Source organism: Dipodomys merriami, unplaced genomic scaffold (genome assembly GCF_024711535.1).
Source record: "Dipodomys merriami isolate MVZ:Mamm:240054 unplaced genomic scaffold, mDipMer1.0.p SCAF_7, whole genome shotgun sequence".
NCBI classification, from domain to species: domain Eukaryota; kingdom Metazoa; phylum Chordata; class Mammalia; order Rodentia; family Heteromyidae; genus Dipodomys; species Dipodomys merriami.
In genome coordinates, this window is record NW_027206290.1 from 15,160,968 (window position 1) to 15,183,293 (window position 22,326).

At 35.8% G+C, this 22,326-nt stretch overlaps 1 protein-coding gene across 1 annotated transcript in view; it reads right to left on the minus strand.

Annotated features, from left to right (window-relative positions):
• Positions 1-22,326, minus strand: part of Col24a1 (collagen type XXIV alpha 1 chain) — a 286,389-nt gene that overhangs the window by 43,763 nt on the left and 220,300 nt on the right. The window contains exons 43-46 of the mRNA XM_070007045.1: positions 21,528-21,581; positions 21,365-21,418; positions 16,836-16,889; positions 15,390-15,497 (exon numbers count right to left, since the gene is read on the minus strand). Coding sequence (XP_069863146.1) covers positions 15,390-15,497; positions 16,836-16,889; positions 21,365-21,418; positions 21,528-21,581 — 270 coding nt within the window. The remainder of the gene's footprint in view (positions 1-15,389; positions 15,498-16,835; positions 16,890-21,364; positions 21,419-21,527; positions 21,582-22,326) is intronic.

Genomic DNA, 22,326 nt, shown 5'->3' on the forward strand with positions numbered 1-22,326 from the left:
ACTTTCCTGAACCATCTGCGGTATGTCTTCATTCGTCTCTTAAATATTGGAACAATCAGTTACCACAAAACCTTCTATTTCTAAAATCCTTCCTTATCCCTTTCTTTGCTTGTTCACATTATCTTACCAAAATAATAAACAGGAGCCAAGACACCAGGCCAAAGCAGGAACTTTTAAGCAAACCACTTGGTTAGGAAAGACAGATTTTCTCACACCTATGGACAAATTACCCTAGATGATTTAAAGATACCTCAGTATTTCACAAAGTGAGTATGACCTCACTTCACTTCCATTTTAATTCTAGGTGATTTATATTGTTTTCCAGTTAAAAAACCATATCTTTTGGGTGAGACATGGGCAATGGATATTCAGAGATTAATAGGTATCTGGGACTGAGAATAATAAGGGCCATAAAACTAGTCATAAGTGACATGAAACATTCAAGAGGGTTAACTAGAAACTTCATTTTACTTGCAGTGCTACCAGAAGATTCAACCCAATAAAAAAGATTCCAAGTCATTTTCTATTCTTGTTGGGTTCTTAGAGAGAAATTTGAGGAAAGTAGCAGAGTGTTCTGTACAAAGTTCCAAACAATGTTTCATACAAGTAAAGAACAAACACTTTTTATTAGTAATACACAGATGGGTGATTAATTTTGCTTGCAAGAGAAACAGATGCTAACCCCTAAGCATTCTTTCCAGTGTCTTCTAAGGGTTTTCTTGAAACTATCCAGCAAACAAAGTAATTCTGGGCAAAATTTAAAAAGTAAATAAAAATGAATCACTACTTTTGATCAGAGATGGTAAAATCTATGGATAGCTTACCTGAACTTTAAAAAGTTGACATAATGACAAGAGTACATGATTTCTCATGGCCAGAGAATTTCATTATTCTCAGGCAAAAGTCAAACTTCCTATGGAAATTGGTTATGAACTTTGCAGCCAAGTAATGACAAGTTATAATAGGACTGAAGCTGACGGATTCCCAAGAAAGCAGTTAGTATACTTGGGTGAGCAAAGACAGCAAAAGTATCGACCATTACATGGATTCCTTTTTTTTTTTTCCCAGATATTGGGGCTTAAAATCAGGGACTAAGGGCTTTCTATGAGCCTCTTTGTGCTCAAGACTAGATAGAGCTCTACCACTTGAGCCACAGCACCACTTCCAGCTTGTTTCTCAGTAGTTTAAGGGAGATAAGAGTCTCACTGCCTTTTCTTTCCTGGTCTGGCTTTGAATGGCAATCCTCAGAACTCAGCCTCCTGAGTAGCTAGGATTACAGGCATGAGCCACAGGTGACTGGCATGGGTTGCTTTTTATTGACTACCTATTGTATATCAGAAACCATAATATTCTGGTATTTGTTTTATTTTTCCTTATGTAGGTTAAGTAAAGAATTGCAAATTGCTGGACACTGTTGGTTGTAATCCTGGTTACCCAGGAAGCTGAGATCTGAGGATTGCAATTCAAAGCCTGCCAGGCAGGAAATTGTGAGACTCTTAACTCCAATTAATTACCAGAAAACCAGAAGTGGTGCTGTGGCTTGAAGTGGTAGTGCACTAGCTTTGAGCAGAAAAGGTCAAGGACAGCACCCAGGCCTTGAGTTCAAACCCCAAGACCAAAAAGAAAAAAAATATTTATTTTTATTTTCCCTTATGGGAAAGGGAAAAGAAATTAAAAATGTGACTGCCATTTGCACTGAATGAAAAAGTCTTGGAAAGAAACTGGGGTTGTATGTATATATCTAGATGGGCAGAATTTGCAATGATAATGCCTGGTGTGGATATAGTTGAGAAATTACCATATAGAATGTCACTCTACTGTTTGCCCTGTTCCTCAGTTTAGTTGACTATTTTTGCCAGAACTGAGTGAAGCAAATATGATGAATAAAGTTTGCTAAAGAAGAGACCTAAGGACCAATGGATTAGAATTGAAAACCCAGAAATGAACCCACAGACCTATAGCCACCTAATCTTCAATAAGGGAGCTAAAAAATAGAATGGAAGACAGCCTCTTCAGTAAATGGTGCTGGCAAAATTGGTTAATCACCTGTAGAAAACTAAAGCTAGATCCTTATATACCACCTTGCACCAGAATCAACTCTAAATGGATCAAAGACCTTGAAGTCAAAGAAGACACCCTGAAAACATTACAGGACAGAATAAGAGAAACACTAGGTCTCCTTGGCACAGGCAGAAATTTTCTTAACAGAGACCCAGAAACATAACAAATCAATGAAGGGTTGGACAAATGGGATTGCATGAAGCTGCAGAGCTTCTGCATGGCAAAGGACATAGTTAGCAAGATCAATAGGAAGCCCAGGGATTGGGAGAATATTTTCACTAACCATCCAACAGACAAGGGTCTCATGTGTAAAATATATTTGGAACTCAAAAAATTAAATCCCCCAGCTCCCTTCTCTTTTCTAGCTCTCTCTCTGCTCTTTTCTAGCTCTTTTCTAGCTCTCTCTCTCTCTGCTCTTTTCTAGCTCTTTCTCAGCTCTTTCCTTCTCTTCTCTTTCCCATCTCTCTGCTCTTTTCTAGCTCTTCTCTAGTTCTTCTCTTCTCTAGCTATTTTCTCGCTTTTCTAGTTCTCTCTTAGCTCTTTTCCCAGCTCTCTCTCTTTCTCTCTCTTTCCCAGCTCTCTCTTTCCCAGGCCTTTCCCCATCAGGTGGAGGACCAAGATGGCCTGGTGCCAGCTTGAACGATGAATAAACCTACCACTTACCTGAAAAAAAAAATTAAATCCTCCAACAACAAATCCTCAAGGAAACAACTGCCCGATAAATAAGTGGGCTAAAGACTTAAAGAGAAACTTCTCTGAAGAGGAAAGAAGGATGGCCAATAGACACACGAAGAATTGCTCAACCTCCCTAGCCATAAAACAAATGCAAATCAAAACAACACTGAGATACCACCTCACCCCAGTTAGAATGGCTATAATCAAGAACTCTAATAACAACAGATGCTGGAGGGGATGTGGCCAGTTGGTGGGAGTGTAAACTTGTTTAACCACTTTGGAAAGTAGTATGGGGGTTCCTCAAAAGACACCATATAGAGCTCCCCTATGACCCAGCAATCCTACTTTTGGGCATTTACCCAAATGATCACAAACAAGACTGTACTAAAGCTACGAGCACAACTATGTTTATTGCAGCATTATTTACCATAGCTAAGATATAGAACCAACCCAGATGCCCCTCAGCAGATGAAAGGATCAAGAAAATGTGGTGTATATACACAATGGAATTCTATGCCTCCATCAGAAAGAATGACATTGCCCCATTTGTTAGGAAATGGAAAGACTTGGAAAAAATTTTGCTAAGTGAAGTAAGCCAGGCCCAAAGAAACATAAGTCCCATGGTTTTCCTTATTTGCAATAACTAGTATATGTCTAGGACAAGAAGAAAAGGTCAGATAAGATGATGTTAAGCGAAATGAACCCAAGATAGGGACACAAGTGGTCTTTTCTTTCTTGCTATTGTTTCTAACGTATTTGTAAGGTACCATATGATTTTTTTGTTGCTTTGTATGTCCCTCCCCCACGGTATAATCCCTGTTTTCACTTTATTTGATGTTGGTATGATTTGGGGAGGCGAAGGGAAAAAACAAATTGTTTAAATAGGGATACAGGTTGACCCATTGTAACAATGAGATGTATGAGACGCTATGATGAAAAACAAACTTTACAATTTAGGTGGGGCGGGGGCAGGGGGAAGGTAAGGGTGAGGGGGAGTGAGGGAATATAATTGAGGAGGTGGGAGGGCAGGGATGGTAGGGGAAAAACAAAGGAGGAGGCAACAATGCTTGATGGGAAATGTACTCATTACCTTGCTCATGTCACTGTAACCCCTCTGTACAGTATTTTCACAATGAAAAACTTATTAAAAAATAGGGTAACATTAGATATTCACATGATAAAGATAAGCTAAAAATGAGCACCTTTATTTATAATTACACAGAGTGAAATTGTAAACATTAATGACGTTAATCTCATTGCTTTAATCAACAATAAAATGATTCATTTAAAGTAACATTGAACTTTAAATTACAACCTTGATAATTTTCTACAGAAGTTTTTCCTTTTGCTTTCTATGCTGCCAATCACCTTCTGTGTACATAGTATTACGTTGATGTAGTTTTAATTATGTAATAATTATTAACTAGGTGAGAAAATAGTAATCAAAATTGATTTATTTTATGCAATACTAAAATCAGTATATTATACTGAAGTTCCATTTCTGGCAACATTAGTAATGCTTGTTTTTTACTTGTTGCTTAGCCAACAAACCCAAGAGTTTGTAAAAGCAATTCTTCCTTTACTGTTGCAAGTAAAAACCCTTCTGTTTAAATAAAAATTTCTTATTTTATTTGGTTTACCAAATACATCCCAGCTAGAAATGTCTGTTTAAAATTATGTGGGATAATAATTATTGGATAATTATATGCATGGCTGCATTATACATAAATAATGTAGCATTCATAAGATGTTCCTACAGTATAATCATAAACAATGCAGTAACTTCTAGAAATAAGATTTATAAATGAGTTGTATGCTAACTTAGGTGGTAATTTTATTTTAAGCCCTTGGACATAGTAAAGCTCAAGGAACCAAGAGAAAGTTGAGCCAAGTCTTCAGGCACTAAAGATAGATGTGCTTATGTTATGTCTCCAAGAGTATGCAAAGCTAATCTCTTGCTCAGATTTTTAGGGAACAGGCATTTTGACATTGTTTTACATCTTAGAAATTATTTGCCAATTTCCATTAGAACAACTGATATTTTGTTATTCCTGAAAAACAGATGGTGCAAATTATAATATTCTATTAGGACAAAATAAGAGTATTCTCTAAAATTTCCTTTACCTTGTTCTCAATACACAACCACAGCATTGCCAGGGATTAGCAGAAGTTTTAACCATACTTTGGCTCTTGGCCATGTCTACAATTACACCACTAGAAGACAGAAACATGCATCCATTTATTTAGAAAATGGTAATAGCTGTACTCATTTGATTCTTATGAAAATCATATGACTACTATTATTGAATTCATTCAATAGCCAGTATTTAAGATGTTAAATTTTAAATTCTAGTCTCTAGGATTGCAGTTACCATGAAAAGAACACTCATTGCTCAATGATTTACAAAGCTTTTCTGAGCCTGACAGTGTGCCCAGTGCTAGCCATACAAAGATGAATAAAAGACAATAGCAGGTCTACAAGTGTTTACAACCTCTTAGGAAAAACCTGAATTAGCATCTATATTTCCCATGCTCTTATGGAAGAAGTGTCTGTGTTTAGAGAAGCTCAGAAGAGACATGCTTAACTCTGATTTGAAGACTTAATTATAGAGGTACCAATTGGATTAAGTCCCAACAACTTAATAAATTACCTCATCATGAAGTTTGAAAGGTGGTTTAGCAGAGGGAATAAATTACATATATAAAGTGAAGAAAGTGGGGGAAATACACAGATTTGGGGAGTAATGCCTAACTATGTTTAAAGTATGCACAGTGCTTAATAATAGGTCTCTGAAATTAGTCTGTTTTAAACTCTGACTCCATTACTTTTCATCTGTGTGATTTTAGGCAAGCTACTTGATCTCTCTGAGTCTCAGCTTACTTTTGGTAAACTGAAGATAACTACAATATAGTTCTTCATGGAAGTATTGTAGAGATTAGTGTGCTAGTAGGTATTTAGTACCTGGAACAATGACTGGCACATGGTTAAAGCATTTAATAATGCTTCTATGATCGTTGCAATGCACAGCATACAGTATCAAGGTAGACTGTTAAGACTAGAAATGTAAATAGAGGTCAGATCATGAAAGAACATCATACTATAGAGTATGAACTTTATCTGATGGGAATCACTGAACATTCAAATAGGAAACTAATATCCTTTAACACATCTTCATTTTGTTGTTAATAAGCATCCAAACAAACTGAGTATTGTCGGTTCTGGAAGAGGTCCTAATGAGCAGAAAATGGGCCAAGCAAAGCAGCAAGGGGGAAAGAGGGAAAGTAGTAAGAAGGGTGAGCCATAGCTATATAATCAACCTCATAATAATGAACAGTTGACAGGATTTGTTGATTTGTAGATTTGGCCAATGCAGTTTTTTTTTTCTCCAAAATAAGCTGAAGAAAAACACTGTATCTTCTTAAAAGTAAGTTTCTTGAATATGACTAGCTCATAGCTACAGTACCCAGAGACCAGATGGACCACAGAGTTGTTAGTGTTTCGTATCGACACTTCCACGGTGGTCCTGCTGTACCTATGCGTGGATTAAGGGTGGGCTGATGAAGTGTGTTTTCCCCTTATACAGTACTGAATGAAATCCATAAATGGAAAACCAAGATTTTCAACGTTCAAGACAAAAATCTCATTTTAGACAACACTTAAACATGCATTCTTGTGACCAACTGGAAAGTTAAGATTGAAAGGCCCTGATTTGTCCTAAGTTAAGTTGTTAGTTTTGTTTCCTTCTTTCCCTTCCAGAAACCAGTTTTATTAGTGGCAGCAATAAAAAAAATAAAAGAGTGGTAAGCCTTCATTTTGGTGACAAATGGATTTATGATTTTTGCAAGGAAAAGTTGTTTTCCTTTTCCCCAAATGATGGAGGTACTATGTTTGAACAGAAGTCCAACTCAATGAAAACAGCATGGTAGACTCATTTAGTACAGATGTGCTAAGTTGACTGGCCTCAGAATACTCATTTGTACAGAGGAAATTCACAAAGGCAACTTGAGCCTCTCCAATACTGTCCTTCAGTTATAGTCACATGATCTTGAAAAAACATCAACACTGAAAAAAGTGAATATGCCAGGAATTCTTTAAATCTTTGACCACATCAAAAAAAAAAAAAAAAAGTGAAAAAGGGACAGAAAGAAAGTAAAAAGAACATTGTTTAGGAAAGTCAACAGTTACATAACTATACAAATCCCAGAATAAATATTTTTTCAGTGGATAAACCCAGCAATCTCTAAAGGTAAGCCAAGAAACAGCATGGTGCCATGATTTTTAAAAGAAAAAAAAGAGCAATGGAAAGATGTCCTTATCCTTGGTTGAAAACATTCCAGGAAACTTGCTAATATTTAGAGATGGATGGTATTACTTTCTCGTAAGTAGTTTTTACTTAGTAAAACTTAGTTTTACTTTAGTAGTAGGTTTTAGAAATAGTTCCCTTAGACATAATTTTCCATGATGACCTGTTGCCATTAAACATTTTATTTTAACATCTCATTGGGCAAATTCTTTACAAAGCATTATAATCACAATCTCATATCAGATATTCTACACAGAGAAAAAATACTTGTTGAACCATTGCCATATTCACAAATTCCCCAAATATGTGCAGACTTTAGGGCTTAAAAACAAGATCATTCAAGAGAGTGTTTCTTTTTTATTTTGATGGATACAAAACACTTCAACACAGTGACATCTTATTATACTAAGAATGCATGCAAAATCATCTTCATTTATTCTGTGAAAGTGTTTAAAAGTAGTAACTGATGATTATGATCTGATGGCTAATTGCTTTCTAATTTCACTACCAGATGTCACTGAACTTCATGGCAAAGGGATGTATTTGCAAGAATATTTACAGAACAGCAACTCATGTCACTTTTCTTTTATCACAGAGTACAATGAGTTTTCTAGACAGGGACATGTGGCTCAGAATCCAGTTTTTTTTAAACAAGAACATAACTATTAATGGAGTATTTTAGCAAGAGTGGGTAGAATATGCATTTTTTGTTTTTTGACTAATTTCCACTCAGATTCTTCCTTGGTCTTTAATCTCTCCATATCTACTATGCCTTTCAGATGAGAAGTTACAAATGCTTAAGTATCTCTCATTTGAAAATAACTTCCTATCTTACTTTTATTGTCTAATTATTCTTTTACTTTCTCCTTCAGAACTTAACCTCTTCATAGTTAATTGAATATCTTGATATCTTAATCATTCACTCATCTCAAGAGGTCTAATTCTATTTATATCTTACATTAATCAAGCAAAATGATTCCTCGCTAAAGTTACTGATGTCCTATAACAAAAGATCATAATTGAATTTCATTAGATTTTTGTGTTAGACTCTTTACCTAGTCAACACTAGATAGCTAAGACAGAAAAGATATAAAAAGACAATTATGGGAAGTGGTAGAGTATCTGCTTAGCAAGCACCCCCTGCACCAAAAAAAAAAAAAAAAAGACAACTGTACTTTGTAGTTCCTATAATCACAGGTAAAAACTAAGAACCAAGTTTGAAAGAAATTAGAATTAGAAGTAGAATTAAAGGGAATTTAGAAAGTCAGAAATAGAACTCTGCAGCATGTATTATACCTGTTGCTGGTCACTGGAACTATTATTAGCACACTCTTGTCCCTGAAACTGTGCAGTTATGTTACTGCTGCTGCACCAGAATAAATCTCCACATCATTGCTTTTATGTATCACTAACTCTCCATTTGAAGGTTAAAATTATTTTAAATAGAAAATTAGAAAAAATAGAACAAGGAAACATTTTGTATGACTATAAAATACATTTTTATTTTGAGCTGTTATTATACTGTATAAATTGGAAACATAATAACCAAAGGTTAGTGTATTCCTGATAGAAAAGGTTTAAAAATTGTGGCTAGGAACTGGTGGCTCGTACCTAAAATGCTAGCTATTCAAGAGGCTCAGATATGAGGATCAAGGCTCAGAGCCAGCCCACTCAGATAAATCTTGGAGAGTCATATTGCCAATTGACAGCAAAAAGCCAGAAGTGGAGCTGTGCCTCAAGTGGTAGAACACCAGCCCTGAACAACAACAACAACAAAAAAAACCTAAGAGAAAGTATGAGGCTATGAGTTCAAGTATTTGTAAAGGCAAATTAATAAATAGACAAACAAAGAAACAAATAAATATGGTATGGTCTAAGTCTGCAGCAGTGTTAAGTTCTATCCTTGGCCTTCGTAGTCACTTAACCATTCAGTGATTTATCCTGCAAGTTCCATTCATGCAGTGGTATAACTTATGTTGGTATATGTTGGTATAACTTAAAAATATCTCTTACACCACACTTTCACCATACTGTTCTGTTAGGGATGTTGCCTTTTTTTTTTTTGGTGCCAGTTGGGGATTGAACTCAGGGCCTCGGTACTGTCTCTGAGTTTTGTTTTGCTCAAGGCTTATGCTCTACCACGTGAGCCGCAGCTTCACTTTTGGATCTTTTTGGTGTTTAATTGTAGATGAAAAGTCTCATGGACTTTCCTGCCTGTGCTAGCTTTGAACTGTGATCCTCAGATCTCCGTCCCTTGAGAAACAAGCATTAGAAGCACGAGCCATTTGTGGCCAGTTTTTACCTATTTTTACATGATATCTACTATTGAATTACAATTGCAACTGCTGTCATATTCAGTATGGTAACGTGTTGTACATGTAGGCTTGTTTTCTATGAGAAATAGCAATATCTCATAGTGTAGGAAAGAATAGGATTTGCCACCCAAGTTCATTTACTTCGTGATGTTTGCACAAAAGTAACGCTCCTTTACATCACTCTCCTCAAAGATGAATCCTGTCACTATACAACACGTGATTCATTTTTGTATATGAGTCTTACATCCTCCAACTTTACTAAACTCATTCAATTTCTTACCAGATTTCATACCAACCCATGACAACTTAAACACATATTTCTTTTTATTACCCTGCCTGTAACATTATTGCATTGACTAAAGCTTCCAGTAAAATTCTGAATATGACTTGTACATGTGAGACTAATAAAAGTATACTCATATAAGGCCTCAGAAGGCTGACTCACAAATGGCTTCACTGAAAATATTTTTTGACGTAATTGTAGCAATGGAAACAAACTTAGGAGAGTCTATAGGTCATATAGGTCAATAATCTATAATCTATAGGTCACTGAAAATAACAGAATTTTGATAGCTTAATTAAGTTTACCACTCTCAAAAGGGAGTAAAATAAAAGAAACAAAAGGGAATAAAAAGAGAAAGTACATGCAAAAAAGTTAACAGTCAAATTTGAGGCAGTATGAACGAATGCTATTGAAGAGTGGACCTGAGCAGATATGACCGTGCTTGGTTTGTTATGGGGAAGATACAGGTTAAATGAAATAAGATATGCTAAATGAAACTTTTAATAAATAGACTTTTGACTCAATTTTGGAGTCCAATTCAATTGCTATAAGACAGAAAACAAAAGAATGGGTAACTTTTTAAACGTCAGAAGAAAATTTAGTCATCCAATGGAAATCATAAGAAACGGACACATAGTATTAGCAAAGAGGATCTGATTTAAGATGGAAAATATTGTTAATGAAAATTTAGATATATTCACTGTCTTATCTGGAGCAGGAGAATTTCCACTGTTGTTGATATTTTTAAACCCTTTGTTCAAAGTACCTTACCACTCACATAGAAGAAAAACAAGTGAATGTAAGGAAAGACATGTCTGTCTTTACTTGATGATATCTACCTAAAAACCCACTATAATCTCAATAGCAAATGATTAGAAATTATGAATTGAGCTGTACTAGATCATAGCCTATACCAGTAAGTAATGTTTATTCAAAAATAACAAAGAGTGATGAGGAAGTAGGTGCAGGTGGCTCAGGCCTATAATCCTAACTCAGGAGGCTGAGATCTGAGGATTGTGGTTCAAAGCCAGCCCCAGCAGGATAGTCTGTGTGACTCGTATCTCCAATTAACCACCAAAAAATGGGAAGTGAAGCTGTGATTCAAATGGTAGAGTGCTAACCTTGAGCAAAAAAGTTCAAGGGTAGTGCCCATGTCCTGAATTCAAGTCCCATGACCAGCACACAGACACAAAATGAGTAACTAGGAGTGAAAACAAATACATGAAGTCTTTGAAGGCAACATTGCAGTCTGGTAAGAGAAAATATGGAATTAATATAGCGCTAAGAATAAAATGAAATTAAACTCTCCATAGCTATGTGATTATGGAAATTACTTAATCTCTTAATGTCTTAGTCTCCTCATATGTAAAATAAGAATTATACTTGAACCTACTCATAAGATTGAAAAGATTAAGTAGTTTACAACATTATAGAACTTGTCATAGTTCCTGTTACATACCAAACGTTGTATAGATTTTTGACATTACTGTAATGGAACATCATAGAAGATAAGAATATAGGATTATAGAAGATGGAAGGAATAGTTATGGTTTTATATTAAATAACTGAAATGTATGCTTTCTCTAGATAAATCTATAAATTCAAGGCAAACCTAATGACAGTTTAAACTTTGTTTTTCTTACCTGAAAACATTAAAAAATCAAAATCTAGATGTATGTGGGAAAATGAATATCTATAACAAGTCAATCTTTAAAAAACGTATAAAGAATGGAGATCGCTTTTCAACATCTGAGGACATATTGAAGTAACTAGAACTGAGTGACAGCACAAACAGACCAGAGTTTATACAATTCTTTCTTCTGAAGTGTAATTCTTTTAGCCTTTTCTGTTTACATGGTCTTTGTTACAACTGCTCAACTCTGCCATTGTACAGCAAAAGTAGTCCTATAGAAATGAATATGTTCTAATAAAATTAGTTTATGTATAGTGAGCTCACATTTCACATAATTTTCACATCACAACACATTCTACTTATTTTTCTCCCATTAAAAAAATGTAGAAACCAGCAGGAGCTAGCGACTCATACCTGTCATCCTAGCTACTCAGGAGGCTGAGATCTGAGGATCCTGGTTCAAAGCCAGACATGGGACTCTTATCTCCAATTAACCACTAAAAAGCCTGAAGTGGAGGTGTAGCTAAAGTGTTAAAACACTAGCATTGAGGGGAACAAAAAACTCTGGGAGATTCCCTTCTGTCCACATTCAACCACTTTGGAAAGTAGTATGGAGGTTCCTTAAAAGACTCCACATAGAGCTCTCCTATGACCCAGCAATCCCACTTTTGGGCATTTACCCAAATGTTTACAAACAAGAACACACTAAAGCTACCAGCATGACTATGTTTATTGCAGCACTATTTACTATAGCTAAGATATGGAACCAACCCAGATGCCCCTCAGTAGATGAATGGATCAAGAAAATGTGGTATATATACACAATGGAATTCTATGCCTCCATCAGAAAGAATGACATTTCCCCATTTGTTAGGAAATGGAAAGGCTTGGAAAAAATTATATTAAGTGAAGTAAGCCAAGCCCAAAGAAACATAGGTCCCATGGTTTCCCTTATTTGCAATATCTAGTACATGTCTGAGTCAATCAAAAAAGTTCAGATAAAGTTAAGTTAGGGAAATGAACCCTAAGATATGTATTCAAATGTTTTTTTTTTCTTTCATGCGATTGTTTCTAACGCATTTATAAGATTATTTCTTTGTTGCTTTGTATGTCCCTCCCCCACAGTATAACCCCTGCTTTCACTGTATTTGATGTCGGTATAATTTGTGGAGGGGAAGGGGAAAAACAAATCGTTTAAATAAGGATACAGGTGGACCCATTGCAACAATGAGATGTACAAGTCGTTATGTAGAGAGTGGGGAGGATTGGGGGGGGAGGAGGAAGATTGGGTGGGAGGGGAGGGAGGGAGGAGGATTGGGTGGGGGGTGGGCAGGAGGATGGGAAGGAATGGGAAGGGGAAACAAAGGAGGAGGCTACAATGCTTGATAAGAAATGTACTCATTATCTTGCCCATGTAATTGTAACCCCTCTGTATAGTATTTTCATACACACACACACACACACACACACACACACACACACACACACACACACACACACACACACACACACACACACACACACACACACACACACACACACACACACACACACACACACACACACACACACCCCAAAAAAACCTCTGGGAGAGTGCCCAGACCCTGAATTTAAGACCCAGGATCAGTGTGTGTGTGTGTGTAAATCATTCTTATTTCTAGCACCATATAAAAATGGGCTATTTGGCATATCAGATGGATTTTGCCAAAACTGGGATGAACTGCTACAAAGACTCATAAATGAGAATGCTTAAACTGGTTTCTTGGATATGACTGATCTGTCTTTGGGGAACAAATCTCCTCCCCTTCTCCACCCTGTTGTATCATACTCTCTAGTTGCTGGCCAGTGGTTTTCCTGAGGAGTAAGAATGAGATAGTTTCTTGAATTGAGATGGTAGATATATTTGTCTGTATCCTAAGACGTCTTTAGTATCTTCAAGGTCTTCTGTTAAGATAGGAGCAGCAGTTAAAAAAAAGTCAAGCCCGGTACTATTGATCATACCTATAACCCCAGCTACAAGGGAAGTTAAGGAAGATATCAATTAGAGGCCAGTTTAGACAAAACAAAGCAAAAAGTGAGAGACCCTATCTGAGAACCAACTAAAACAAAAATGGTTGAGAGATATGGATCAAGTGGTAGAGTACTTGCCTAGGGAATACAAGTCGCTTTAGTTTTAATGTCAGTACTAAAATGTAATGTTGAACTCTAAGTCAAGAAAAGAGCCCAGAGGTTTGAGTAGACAGGGAAAAGACCGAGAACTCTTGATGAAGTGGATCAGAATGTATTGACCTGCACAGATCTGTTGTGATAGTTCAGTGAACATTTAACTTATTACTTCTAGGAATCAATATAACATAAAGAAGCAGAATGTATTAGTATTTAGGTGGAAAACTTCTAGGTCTTATAAAAATATAAATTAATCTTTCTGTGTTAATTCATGGTGTCTTACTTTCCAAACTAGGTCCATTGAAGGGAAGGAGGTTCTATTTGAAGACGAAATTTGCTGAAGTATAAATAATGACTCTTTTCTCAACTTTCTTCAAAGGAACCTATAATCATATTCTAGGAATTTGAACACTGGGAAAAAAAGAAATTCCAAGATTTTCTAGGATGAAAAGAAGATGAAAGCCCAGTGCATAGCTTTCTTAAGATCTGAATCTCAGATTTAGCAAAGTATGCATGATAAGGTTCATAAAATACCTACGTGAATTAAAAAAACACTTCAGCCTGCCATCAAAATTATCTAACCCCTGTTGTCACTGTATTTTATTCTGGTGTCCTGCATCCTTTATATACATTTTTCTCATTTGGGGAGGGGAAGGGAAATAACAAAATGCTGAAATAAGGATACAGGATGACCCATTGTAAGAGATGTACAAGACAGTATGTTGAAAATGAACTTTACAACTTTGGAGGGAGGGTGGAGAAAAGAGTTGGGGAGGTGGGGAGGAAAGGGATAGTAGGGGAAAAACAAAGGAGGGGGTAACAATGCTCGATAGGAAATGGACTCATTATCTTGCTCATGTACCTGTAACCCCTCAGTGCAGTATCTTTACAATAAAAATATACATTAAAAATTATCTAAGCCGTAATCTGATACTCTAAGATACTTAGAGATACTTTTCCAATATGGTCTAGTAAGGGGATATATACACATAAGAAATAAAGAAAAAAGGTGGTTATTTTACTCACAAGAAGTATTAGCAAACTCCTCAAAAAGTCCATCTTTTCCCATATAATCTGACTAGATAATTATTTCTGAAATAAATTGGTTAGTAGTTTCATAGATTTTTTTTCTTTTTTTAAACAAATGAGAATCTAAACATAGTGAAAGAAGAACATTAATATGGATTTGAATTTAGGTATAGACTTAATAAACAACTAGAAATGATTTATAGTTTAAGCAGAGAAACCATCAAACAAGCATATCCAAGTTCTGGAAATGTAAAAATGTATATTTCACTGGATTCTTGAAAGTATATAGCTAATTCTTTAATGTTTTAAATAAAAATGTTGCATTTTATAACAAAAATACCTGCATATGGTTGACAATGGAGAAGGCAGAAAAAGAAAATAGCTAAATGAAGACAAAAGTACTATTTATAATTTTCTGTTCAAATAAATAAGGTAGAAATTTACATGAAAGTAAGAGAAGGTCTATATCATTGTGTTACCCTTAGATAAACAGAGGAAAAAATATTCATACAGTTCTTAAAAATATTGGGTCTGTAAAAGCAAAGGGAAACTAGTGTTGGCAGAACCTGCCTTGAGTTACTGCCAAGACCTAAATGTTCCAGAGGTGGCTTAAGACCTGTGATGAACTCAAAACACAGCCAAATGGTTACAGTCCCTAAAATGGAGCTTCCTTACAGTTCATTAAAAAAACCTAACTTTTATATGCAAGAATTGATACTCTGGGTTAGTTTATCTAACATATTAAAGAGAATATACCTATTGACATTCTTGTGCATCATAAATATTATTGCAAAATAACTATTAGAGAAATAATTGACTTAATGTAAGCCAATGCCAAGGCTAAGAAAGACTGAAAAATAGGGTCTAGTAAAGAGACATTTACACACAAGAAATGAAGAGGAAAAGGATAGCCAACTACTCACAGGAAGTCCCTGTTTTCCTGGTAGCCCAGTTTTTCCAGGATTTCCTGAGGTGCCATCAGTTCCGTGGTATCCTTGCATGCCTTTTGGCCCAGGAAGGCCGGGGAGTCCCTTGAAAATTAAAAGTTGCTTGGATTATAGAGACATTTTGGTAAGATGTTTAAATAACCAGTACTTTACTATTTACTGGAGGTAAGACAAAGGAGCTTCTATTTCTGTCACAGAAACCACTGGTTTCTTCAAGTTCTTAATGATTTACTATTTTATTCTAACTGATAATCATCTTTAAAAGTTCCCTAAAGGCTGGATGTGTACCTATAATCTCAGTAGGAGACTGAGAAGGGAGATTTTCAATTTCAAGGTCAGCCTTGGCTACAGAGTGAGACCCTGTCTACCTATAAACAAAAAAACAAACAAATTTCCTTAAAGAGGGACTGGGGGAATAGGGATAGTAGTAGAACATTTTCCTAGGTCTTGGGGTTTATGTGCTTGCATTCACAAAAGAAAAAATAAATAAAACAGTTACCCCAACAAAAATACCAAGTTATCTAATCTTTCATGCCTCAGTAATATTCTCTGGTTCTTCTCATAGTGCCAACCCATGCTTTATAACCAGCTGTCAAGAGATGCTATATGTACCTGTCAGCTTAGGATATAGGCTGTCATTGACTATCTCTAAAACCTGTAGCATGCTTTATTTTTTTCTCCAAAACAACAAATTCTTGTAGTTCTTTTTGGTATGCTTTGAATTCGGCAATTACATAATTGAAGAATAGTCTGAACATTTGTTTCTGTTCTTGGACAACTGGGTTTCATCTGTAGGATCTCTGATCTGAATGTATCTGCAATCTATCTTCATTTTTCTTCACTTTTTTTGGAGCCAGGACAGGCCACCCAAAGCAGGCATCTTAATTCTGGCAAGGGGACAACAGCATGATATCTACTAACAAACGAATCAACACATATCTGACTGGCTAGAGGAGAAAACATATTATGGCAAAATTAACTTTTGTTCTGCAATCACTGTTTCACAGATTTTCTGTTCTGTTTGCTAGGAGGAGAATGAGAGGCTGAATCCTCCAATTAAGTGCAGCTCGTGTCTTTTTAATTATCTGTGAAGATCTTGACCTCTGTTACAATTCAGCCAGTCATGATTCCAAGTTCCCTGTTTTCCAGTGGCTCAGTATGAGAGATGAACAGGAGTCCTCAGGGAGAGCTCCATAACACAGGAAAATTTTAGCCTTCAGCTGCAGGCACTCAGATTTAAACAAGTTTGGTTTTGAGTTAGTGGTCATATTTTGTTCCCTCTGTGTTCCAGCACAGATTTAAATTTTTTTCAATATGATTTAATTTATCCAACATGACATACTTGGCCCCAACTATCCTGCTTGCTGAAGTTGTCAATTCTGTTTAGGAAATCATGAAAGATAAAAGAAGCCTGTTACTTACAGGAATGCCAGCTTTCCCAGAAGGACCAGAAGCTCCTTTTTTCCCTTTAGGGCCCTAAAAATGGAAAGCATGGTTGTAAATAAACTGAAATAAATTTACCTTTTAGTTCAGCTAAAGTCACAGAAAAAAAATACTGACACCTGCATGATAAAATAAGCAATATTATATATATGATACATATACACACATATAGATGTATCTATGCACATATATATGGTATATATAATTGTTATAGAGGTGGCTGTTGTCACAATACAAGGTTTTTAATAGAAGTCCTTGTGCTTGTTAAGAGGGATTCTGCCACTTGAGCTGCGTCTCTAGCCCTGGGCCACAATCCTCCTGGGATGAAAGGTGTTTGATTTTTCATTCAGCCTTTATTGTTTGAGATGAGGTCTCAAGAACTTTTTCCCTGGGCTGGCTTTGAACCACAATCTTCTCCATCTCTGCCTCTGGAATAGCTACAGGTATGAACTACCTGTGTCCCACAATTTAAGATCTTGTATCTTACTTGTAGAGGAGAATTATTTAGCAAGTGTGGCCACTTCCAGGGAGGGACTCTCTCTCTCTCTCTCTCTCTCTCTCTCTCTCTCTCTCTCTCTCTCTCTCTCTCTCTCTCTCTCTCTCTCTCTCTCTCTCTCTCTCTCTCTTTCTCTCTCTCTCTCTTCCCCTCCTCCCCCCCAGTCCTAGGCTTGACCTCAGGGCCTGATCGCTGTCCCTAAGCCTCTTTGTGCTCAAGGCTAGTACTCTATCACTTGAGCCACAGTGCCACTTTCAGCTTTTTCGAGTAGTTTTTTGGAGATAAGAGTCTCACAAACTTTTTCTGCCTGGGCTGGCTTTGAACTATGATCCTAAAAAAATCAACCTCCTGAGTAGCTGGGATTTCAGGCATGAGCCACTAGCGACTGCTTCCTTTGTCTCCCTTTGAAAGTGGCTAAATTGAGTACTTAGGTTCCTGTCAGGAACCCATAATTTAATATGTGCTTCTCTGGAAGCATAAAGAACATTCTTGCAAATCAAGGAACAGACATTAATTTCCCATGGAAATTTTGTTTTTCCATATATGAGACGTTTTAAATCATAATTGATTCAGCAATAACTGATCTGACAGGATAGTTTTTGATCCTGCCATTGTTCTCATGATATCATAAGATAATTTTAAGAAAAAATATGGAAAAGTGAGCTCCAAATAAGAAAAAGAACCATGGTCTCATGGTTTCCCTTATTTGCAATAACTAGTATATGTCTGAGTCAAGCAGAAAAGGTCAGATAAGTTGATGTTAGGGAAATGAACCCTAAGATATGTATTCAAATGTTTTTTCTTTCATGCGATTGTTTCTAACACATTTATAAGATTATTTCTTTGTTGCTTTGTATATCCCTCCCCTACGGTATAACCCCTGCTTTCACTGTATTTGATATCGGTATAATTTGTGGAGGGGAAGGGAAAAAACGAATCGTTTAACTAGGGATACAGGTGGACCCATTGCAACAATGAGATGTACAAGTCGTTATGTCGAAAATGAACTTTACTACTTTGGTGGGGGGAGGAGGATTAGGTGGGGGGGTAGGGGGATGATGGGAAAGGATGGGAAGGAGGAGGCTACACTGCTTGATAAGAAATGTATTCATTATCTTGCCCATGTAATTGTAACCCTTCTGTACAGTATTTTCACAATTTAAAAAAAAAGAAAAAGAAAAAAAATCATATTGTCATTACCAGATACCAGATTTCCCAGAAATCATTAAAACTTACCAAAAATAGTTCTACCTGAGATGATTATTAAAATTTGAAGACAGTAGGTGCCTGCGATTCAGTTTAACAACACACAAACACACACACAAACAACTTCAGAGGTTGCACTGTCTGACAATAACCTTCAACATTTTAGAAGAAATAGTACATGTTGTTACAAAGAAAAAGAATATTTTCTGTACGAGATACAATCCAACATCTTAGACAGTTGTGTTTGTCTCTAATCTCAGTACTGGGAAGGCTGAGGCCAGAAATTATGAGTTTAAGGCTATCTTGTCTTCAAAAAAACCCCAAAATACCTTTCCAAAAATTTGGGGATGAGGAGATAGGTAAATCAAGTGTTCTGTCACCAACTTTGAAAACTACTTGCCTTAAAAATCACTCATTTAAAGTCTTGGTGGATCATGATGGAAGGGGTGTCTTTGTTCAAGCTATACTGTAATCATAAAGTGTTTTAAAGTAGTGCTAAATGCATAGATCACTAACATATAAAATGTTGATTCCGTCCACAAACAGTTATAAATGAAATATTTTTGTCTTTACTAAAATTCATGTATCGACATCCAGATTCTATAATGGTAATGCCTAGTATTGTTAGTGAGAGTTGGGCTTTGGGGAGTGATGAGATCTTGAGGTTCAGACCATCCTGAAGGATTTTAGAGCTACCTATGGATGAAGTGAAAATTGGCTGTCTGGACTGTGGAGGCAGATTCTCACCAGAACCTGATCATGCTGGCACCCTGACCTTGCATGGCAGACTCCAGAACTCTTAGAAATAACTTTCTGTTGTTTCTAAGCTACCTCATTTATGGTGCTTAGTTATAATAACTTGAACTAAGACAGTACCTTTTTGAATTTTTGCATTAAAAAAATCTCAAAGCTGGAATTACTGGTTAGTTTTATAACTAACCTAAAAGCTAAATATTACTAAATACTACTCTTACACAGAGGTGGTCTTTTCAATAGGAAATTACAGATTGGACCAAAATTAAGAAAATATGTTGTTATATAAGGTGCTAGTAGATGACTGAATTGGTAGCATAAGAAGGAAAAACAGTTACTCTTCAAATTCGAATATAATAAAAATAGTATTTGATGCCACTTCCAGATTTAATTTAGTTATGTTTCATTTAAATATAAGTACCTCATAAATCAATGAACAGACTTTCTGTTTTCATAATAGGAAAGGCAAATGAATTTTGTGTGTGTAGTCTTTAGAGTGCATATACAAATGTACTTTCTGTTTTGCCTGGCTGACACTGAAAATACATTGAGTGGTCTATATGAAATAAGAATCATTCAGAAAATGTTGTATTCCCTGAGGATGTACATACATTTCTAGAAAAAAATAATTTAATTTTTTAAAAAAATTTCATTTTAATGTGCCAAACCCTTGTTGTTTTAAAGTAAATATTGTTATTTTTGTTGTTTTTGTTTAAAAGATCAGAGATAGTTATCACAATTCTCTGCTAGTTTTAACTTTCTTTGAGGAGACATCTTGATAAAATAAACATACTTAGCTTTATTAAAAGTTTATTCTAAGTCTCTCCCTTTTACTTCCCCTCCCTCCTTTCTCTCCCCCTCTCTCTTCTATCTCTACTTCTGTAACTCTATATGTCTCTCTATCTTACTCTCTCTCTTTCTAAGAAACTTCTGCTTACTAATATCTGGCTTTTGTTTGTGAGGAAAATAAGTTATGGTTTGAATCTTAAGTCTTTGAAAAACAGTATAAGAAGGTTCACTTACATTCATCTTACAGAAAGCTTTTAAAAAGGTACTGGTCATGACTTGCTTTCAAATCTTGTCTATAGTTGTCCATAGTTAACATGGATGGTTAAGTAATGAATCACATTTTACTTAATTTGCAAAAATATTCAAAGCAATGCTTCTGTGTAATAATGGGATTCAGGAAATAAAACTTCTAGTATTAGCTCTGTTGTTAATTAGTTTTGTGATCTCAGAGGACTAGTCATCTCTCTGGGATTGAAATTTCTTCATCTGAAAAATGAGACAATGATTGTTTTGTAGGCCCACAAATTTACTTCCTTATAAAATTCAGTGATCAGACATCACTGGGAAGGTGGAGGATCCTGACTGATTACACACCAGAATGATCAGATATTGGGAGAAAAGGGTTGGAGAGGAATTTTGGTAAACTGACTACAGTTTCTTGCTAAAACTTGATTTTTTTTCAGTGAGAAAAGGCAATCAGATCTATTTATTAGGAATCTTCCTAGCATTTCTTTTAGCCATTTCATTTTAGAAATTTTCCATTCACTAACTCCCACCCTGCTTCTTGGCTATAAATTTCTACTTGCTAGTTCCGTCTTCAGAGTTGAGTTCAATCTCTCTTCTCTATTGTAAAAGACCATTGTAAGAGTGCCCTATACCTTTTTCGATTGATAATGAAGTCTTCATTACTGTGCTGGAACAAGTATTGCTGAGTAATGTTTATTTTTAATACCTTTTACAACAAACTAGGTTTGCTTGATAGTTGTTTTCACTATATAATGCTGGTACCTCTGTTTGAAACTTTTAAAGGAAACTCCTAATTTGGAACAATTTTAGGCAATTTCCACAAGGTGATTTGGAAAACAGTCAAAACATATGAATCATTCAAAAATTACGTTTTAGTGAAATTATTAGCAAACACCATATGTGAGAGTACTCTTTATTTTTGAAGGAATGATGGTTTGAATGATAAACAAACAAACTTTTGCCTCTGCTTTCTTAAGCCAACAAAAAATGTCTTATCATTTTAAACAATCCAACTTACTTCAGATCCCCTCTCTCCTTTTAATCCTTGTTCACCTTTGTCTCCTGGTTCACCCTTTAAATAGAAACCACGACAAATCATATATAAAGCCAAGATTAAATAAGTTATATTAGTGTTAATTTCCTAAGTTATCAGAATTACAAAGAATGCTTTCAAAACATACTGGGGGCCCTTGTTGTCCAGCGGTACCTCTTAGGCCTGGTACACCCACATGGCCCTAAGGAAACAAAAGAGTATATTATTGGAGTAGGGGATACATGTAATTTACAGCATAGGCTACTGTTACCTAATGTGATAGAGATTGGAAACGGGATAGAAAGAGAATATCTTCTGGTTATTATGATGAGTACATGTTATTATGATGGGCAAATAATGAGTTTTATTTTGCTTTTTCCTTTTGTAAATGTCATGGGTTGCATGTTGACCTTCCTAATGAAGGTGGCCTCCCAAAAGATATGGCTATGTCCTAATCCTTGAAACCTGTTAATGTGATCTTTATAAACCTTTATAGAGACTTTATAGATGTTATTAAGTTAAAGATATCAAGATCACCCCATGTTATCCTGTAGGCCCTAAATTCACTAACAGGTGTCCTCATAGTGGAGACAAGGAAGGCAGGTAGAAACAGATTGAAGAAGGCTAGGTAAAGTCAGAGGCAGACATTGGAGTGATGCTGCCATAGGAATCTTATAAGAGGCAAAGAAAGATTCTTTCTAGAACTTCTAGAGGGAGACTAATCCAGTGTACTCTCTGATTGCAGATCTCTAGAACTGGGAAAGTATATTTCTGTCATTGTTACCCATTTCTTGTAATTTATTAAAGCAGTTTTATAAAAGTAATATTATCATTTTGAGATATCTTTGTGATATTGGTTTTAGGTCCCCCAAACTAAGGATGCTCAAGTCCTTTACATGACATAGTTTTGCATATAACCTATGTATTGTGTATATGTGCTTGTGTCT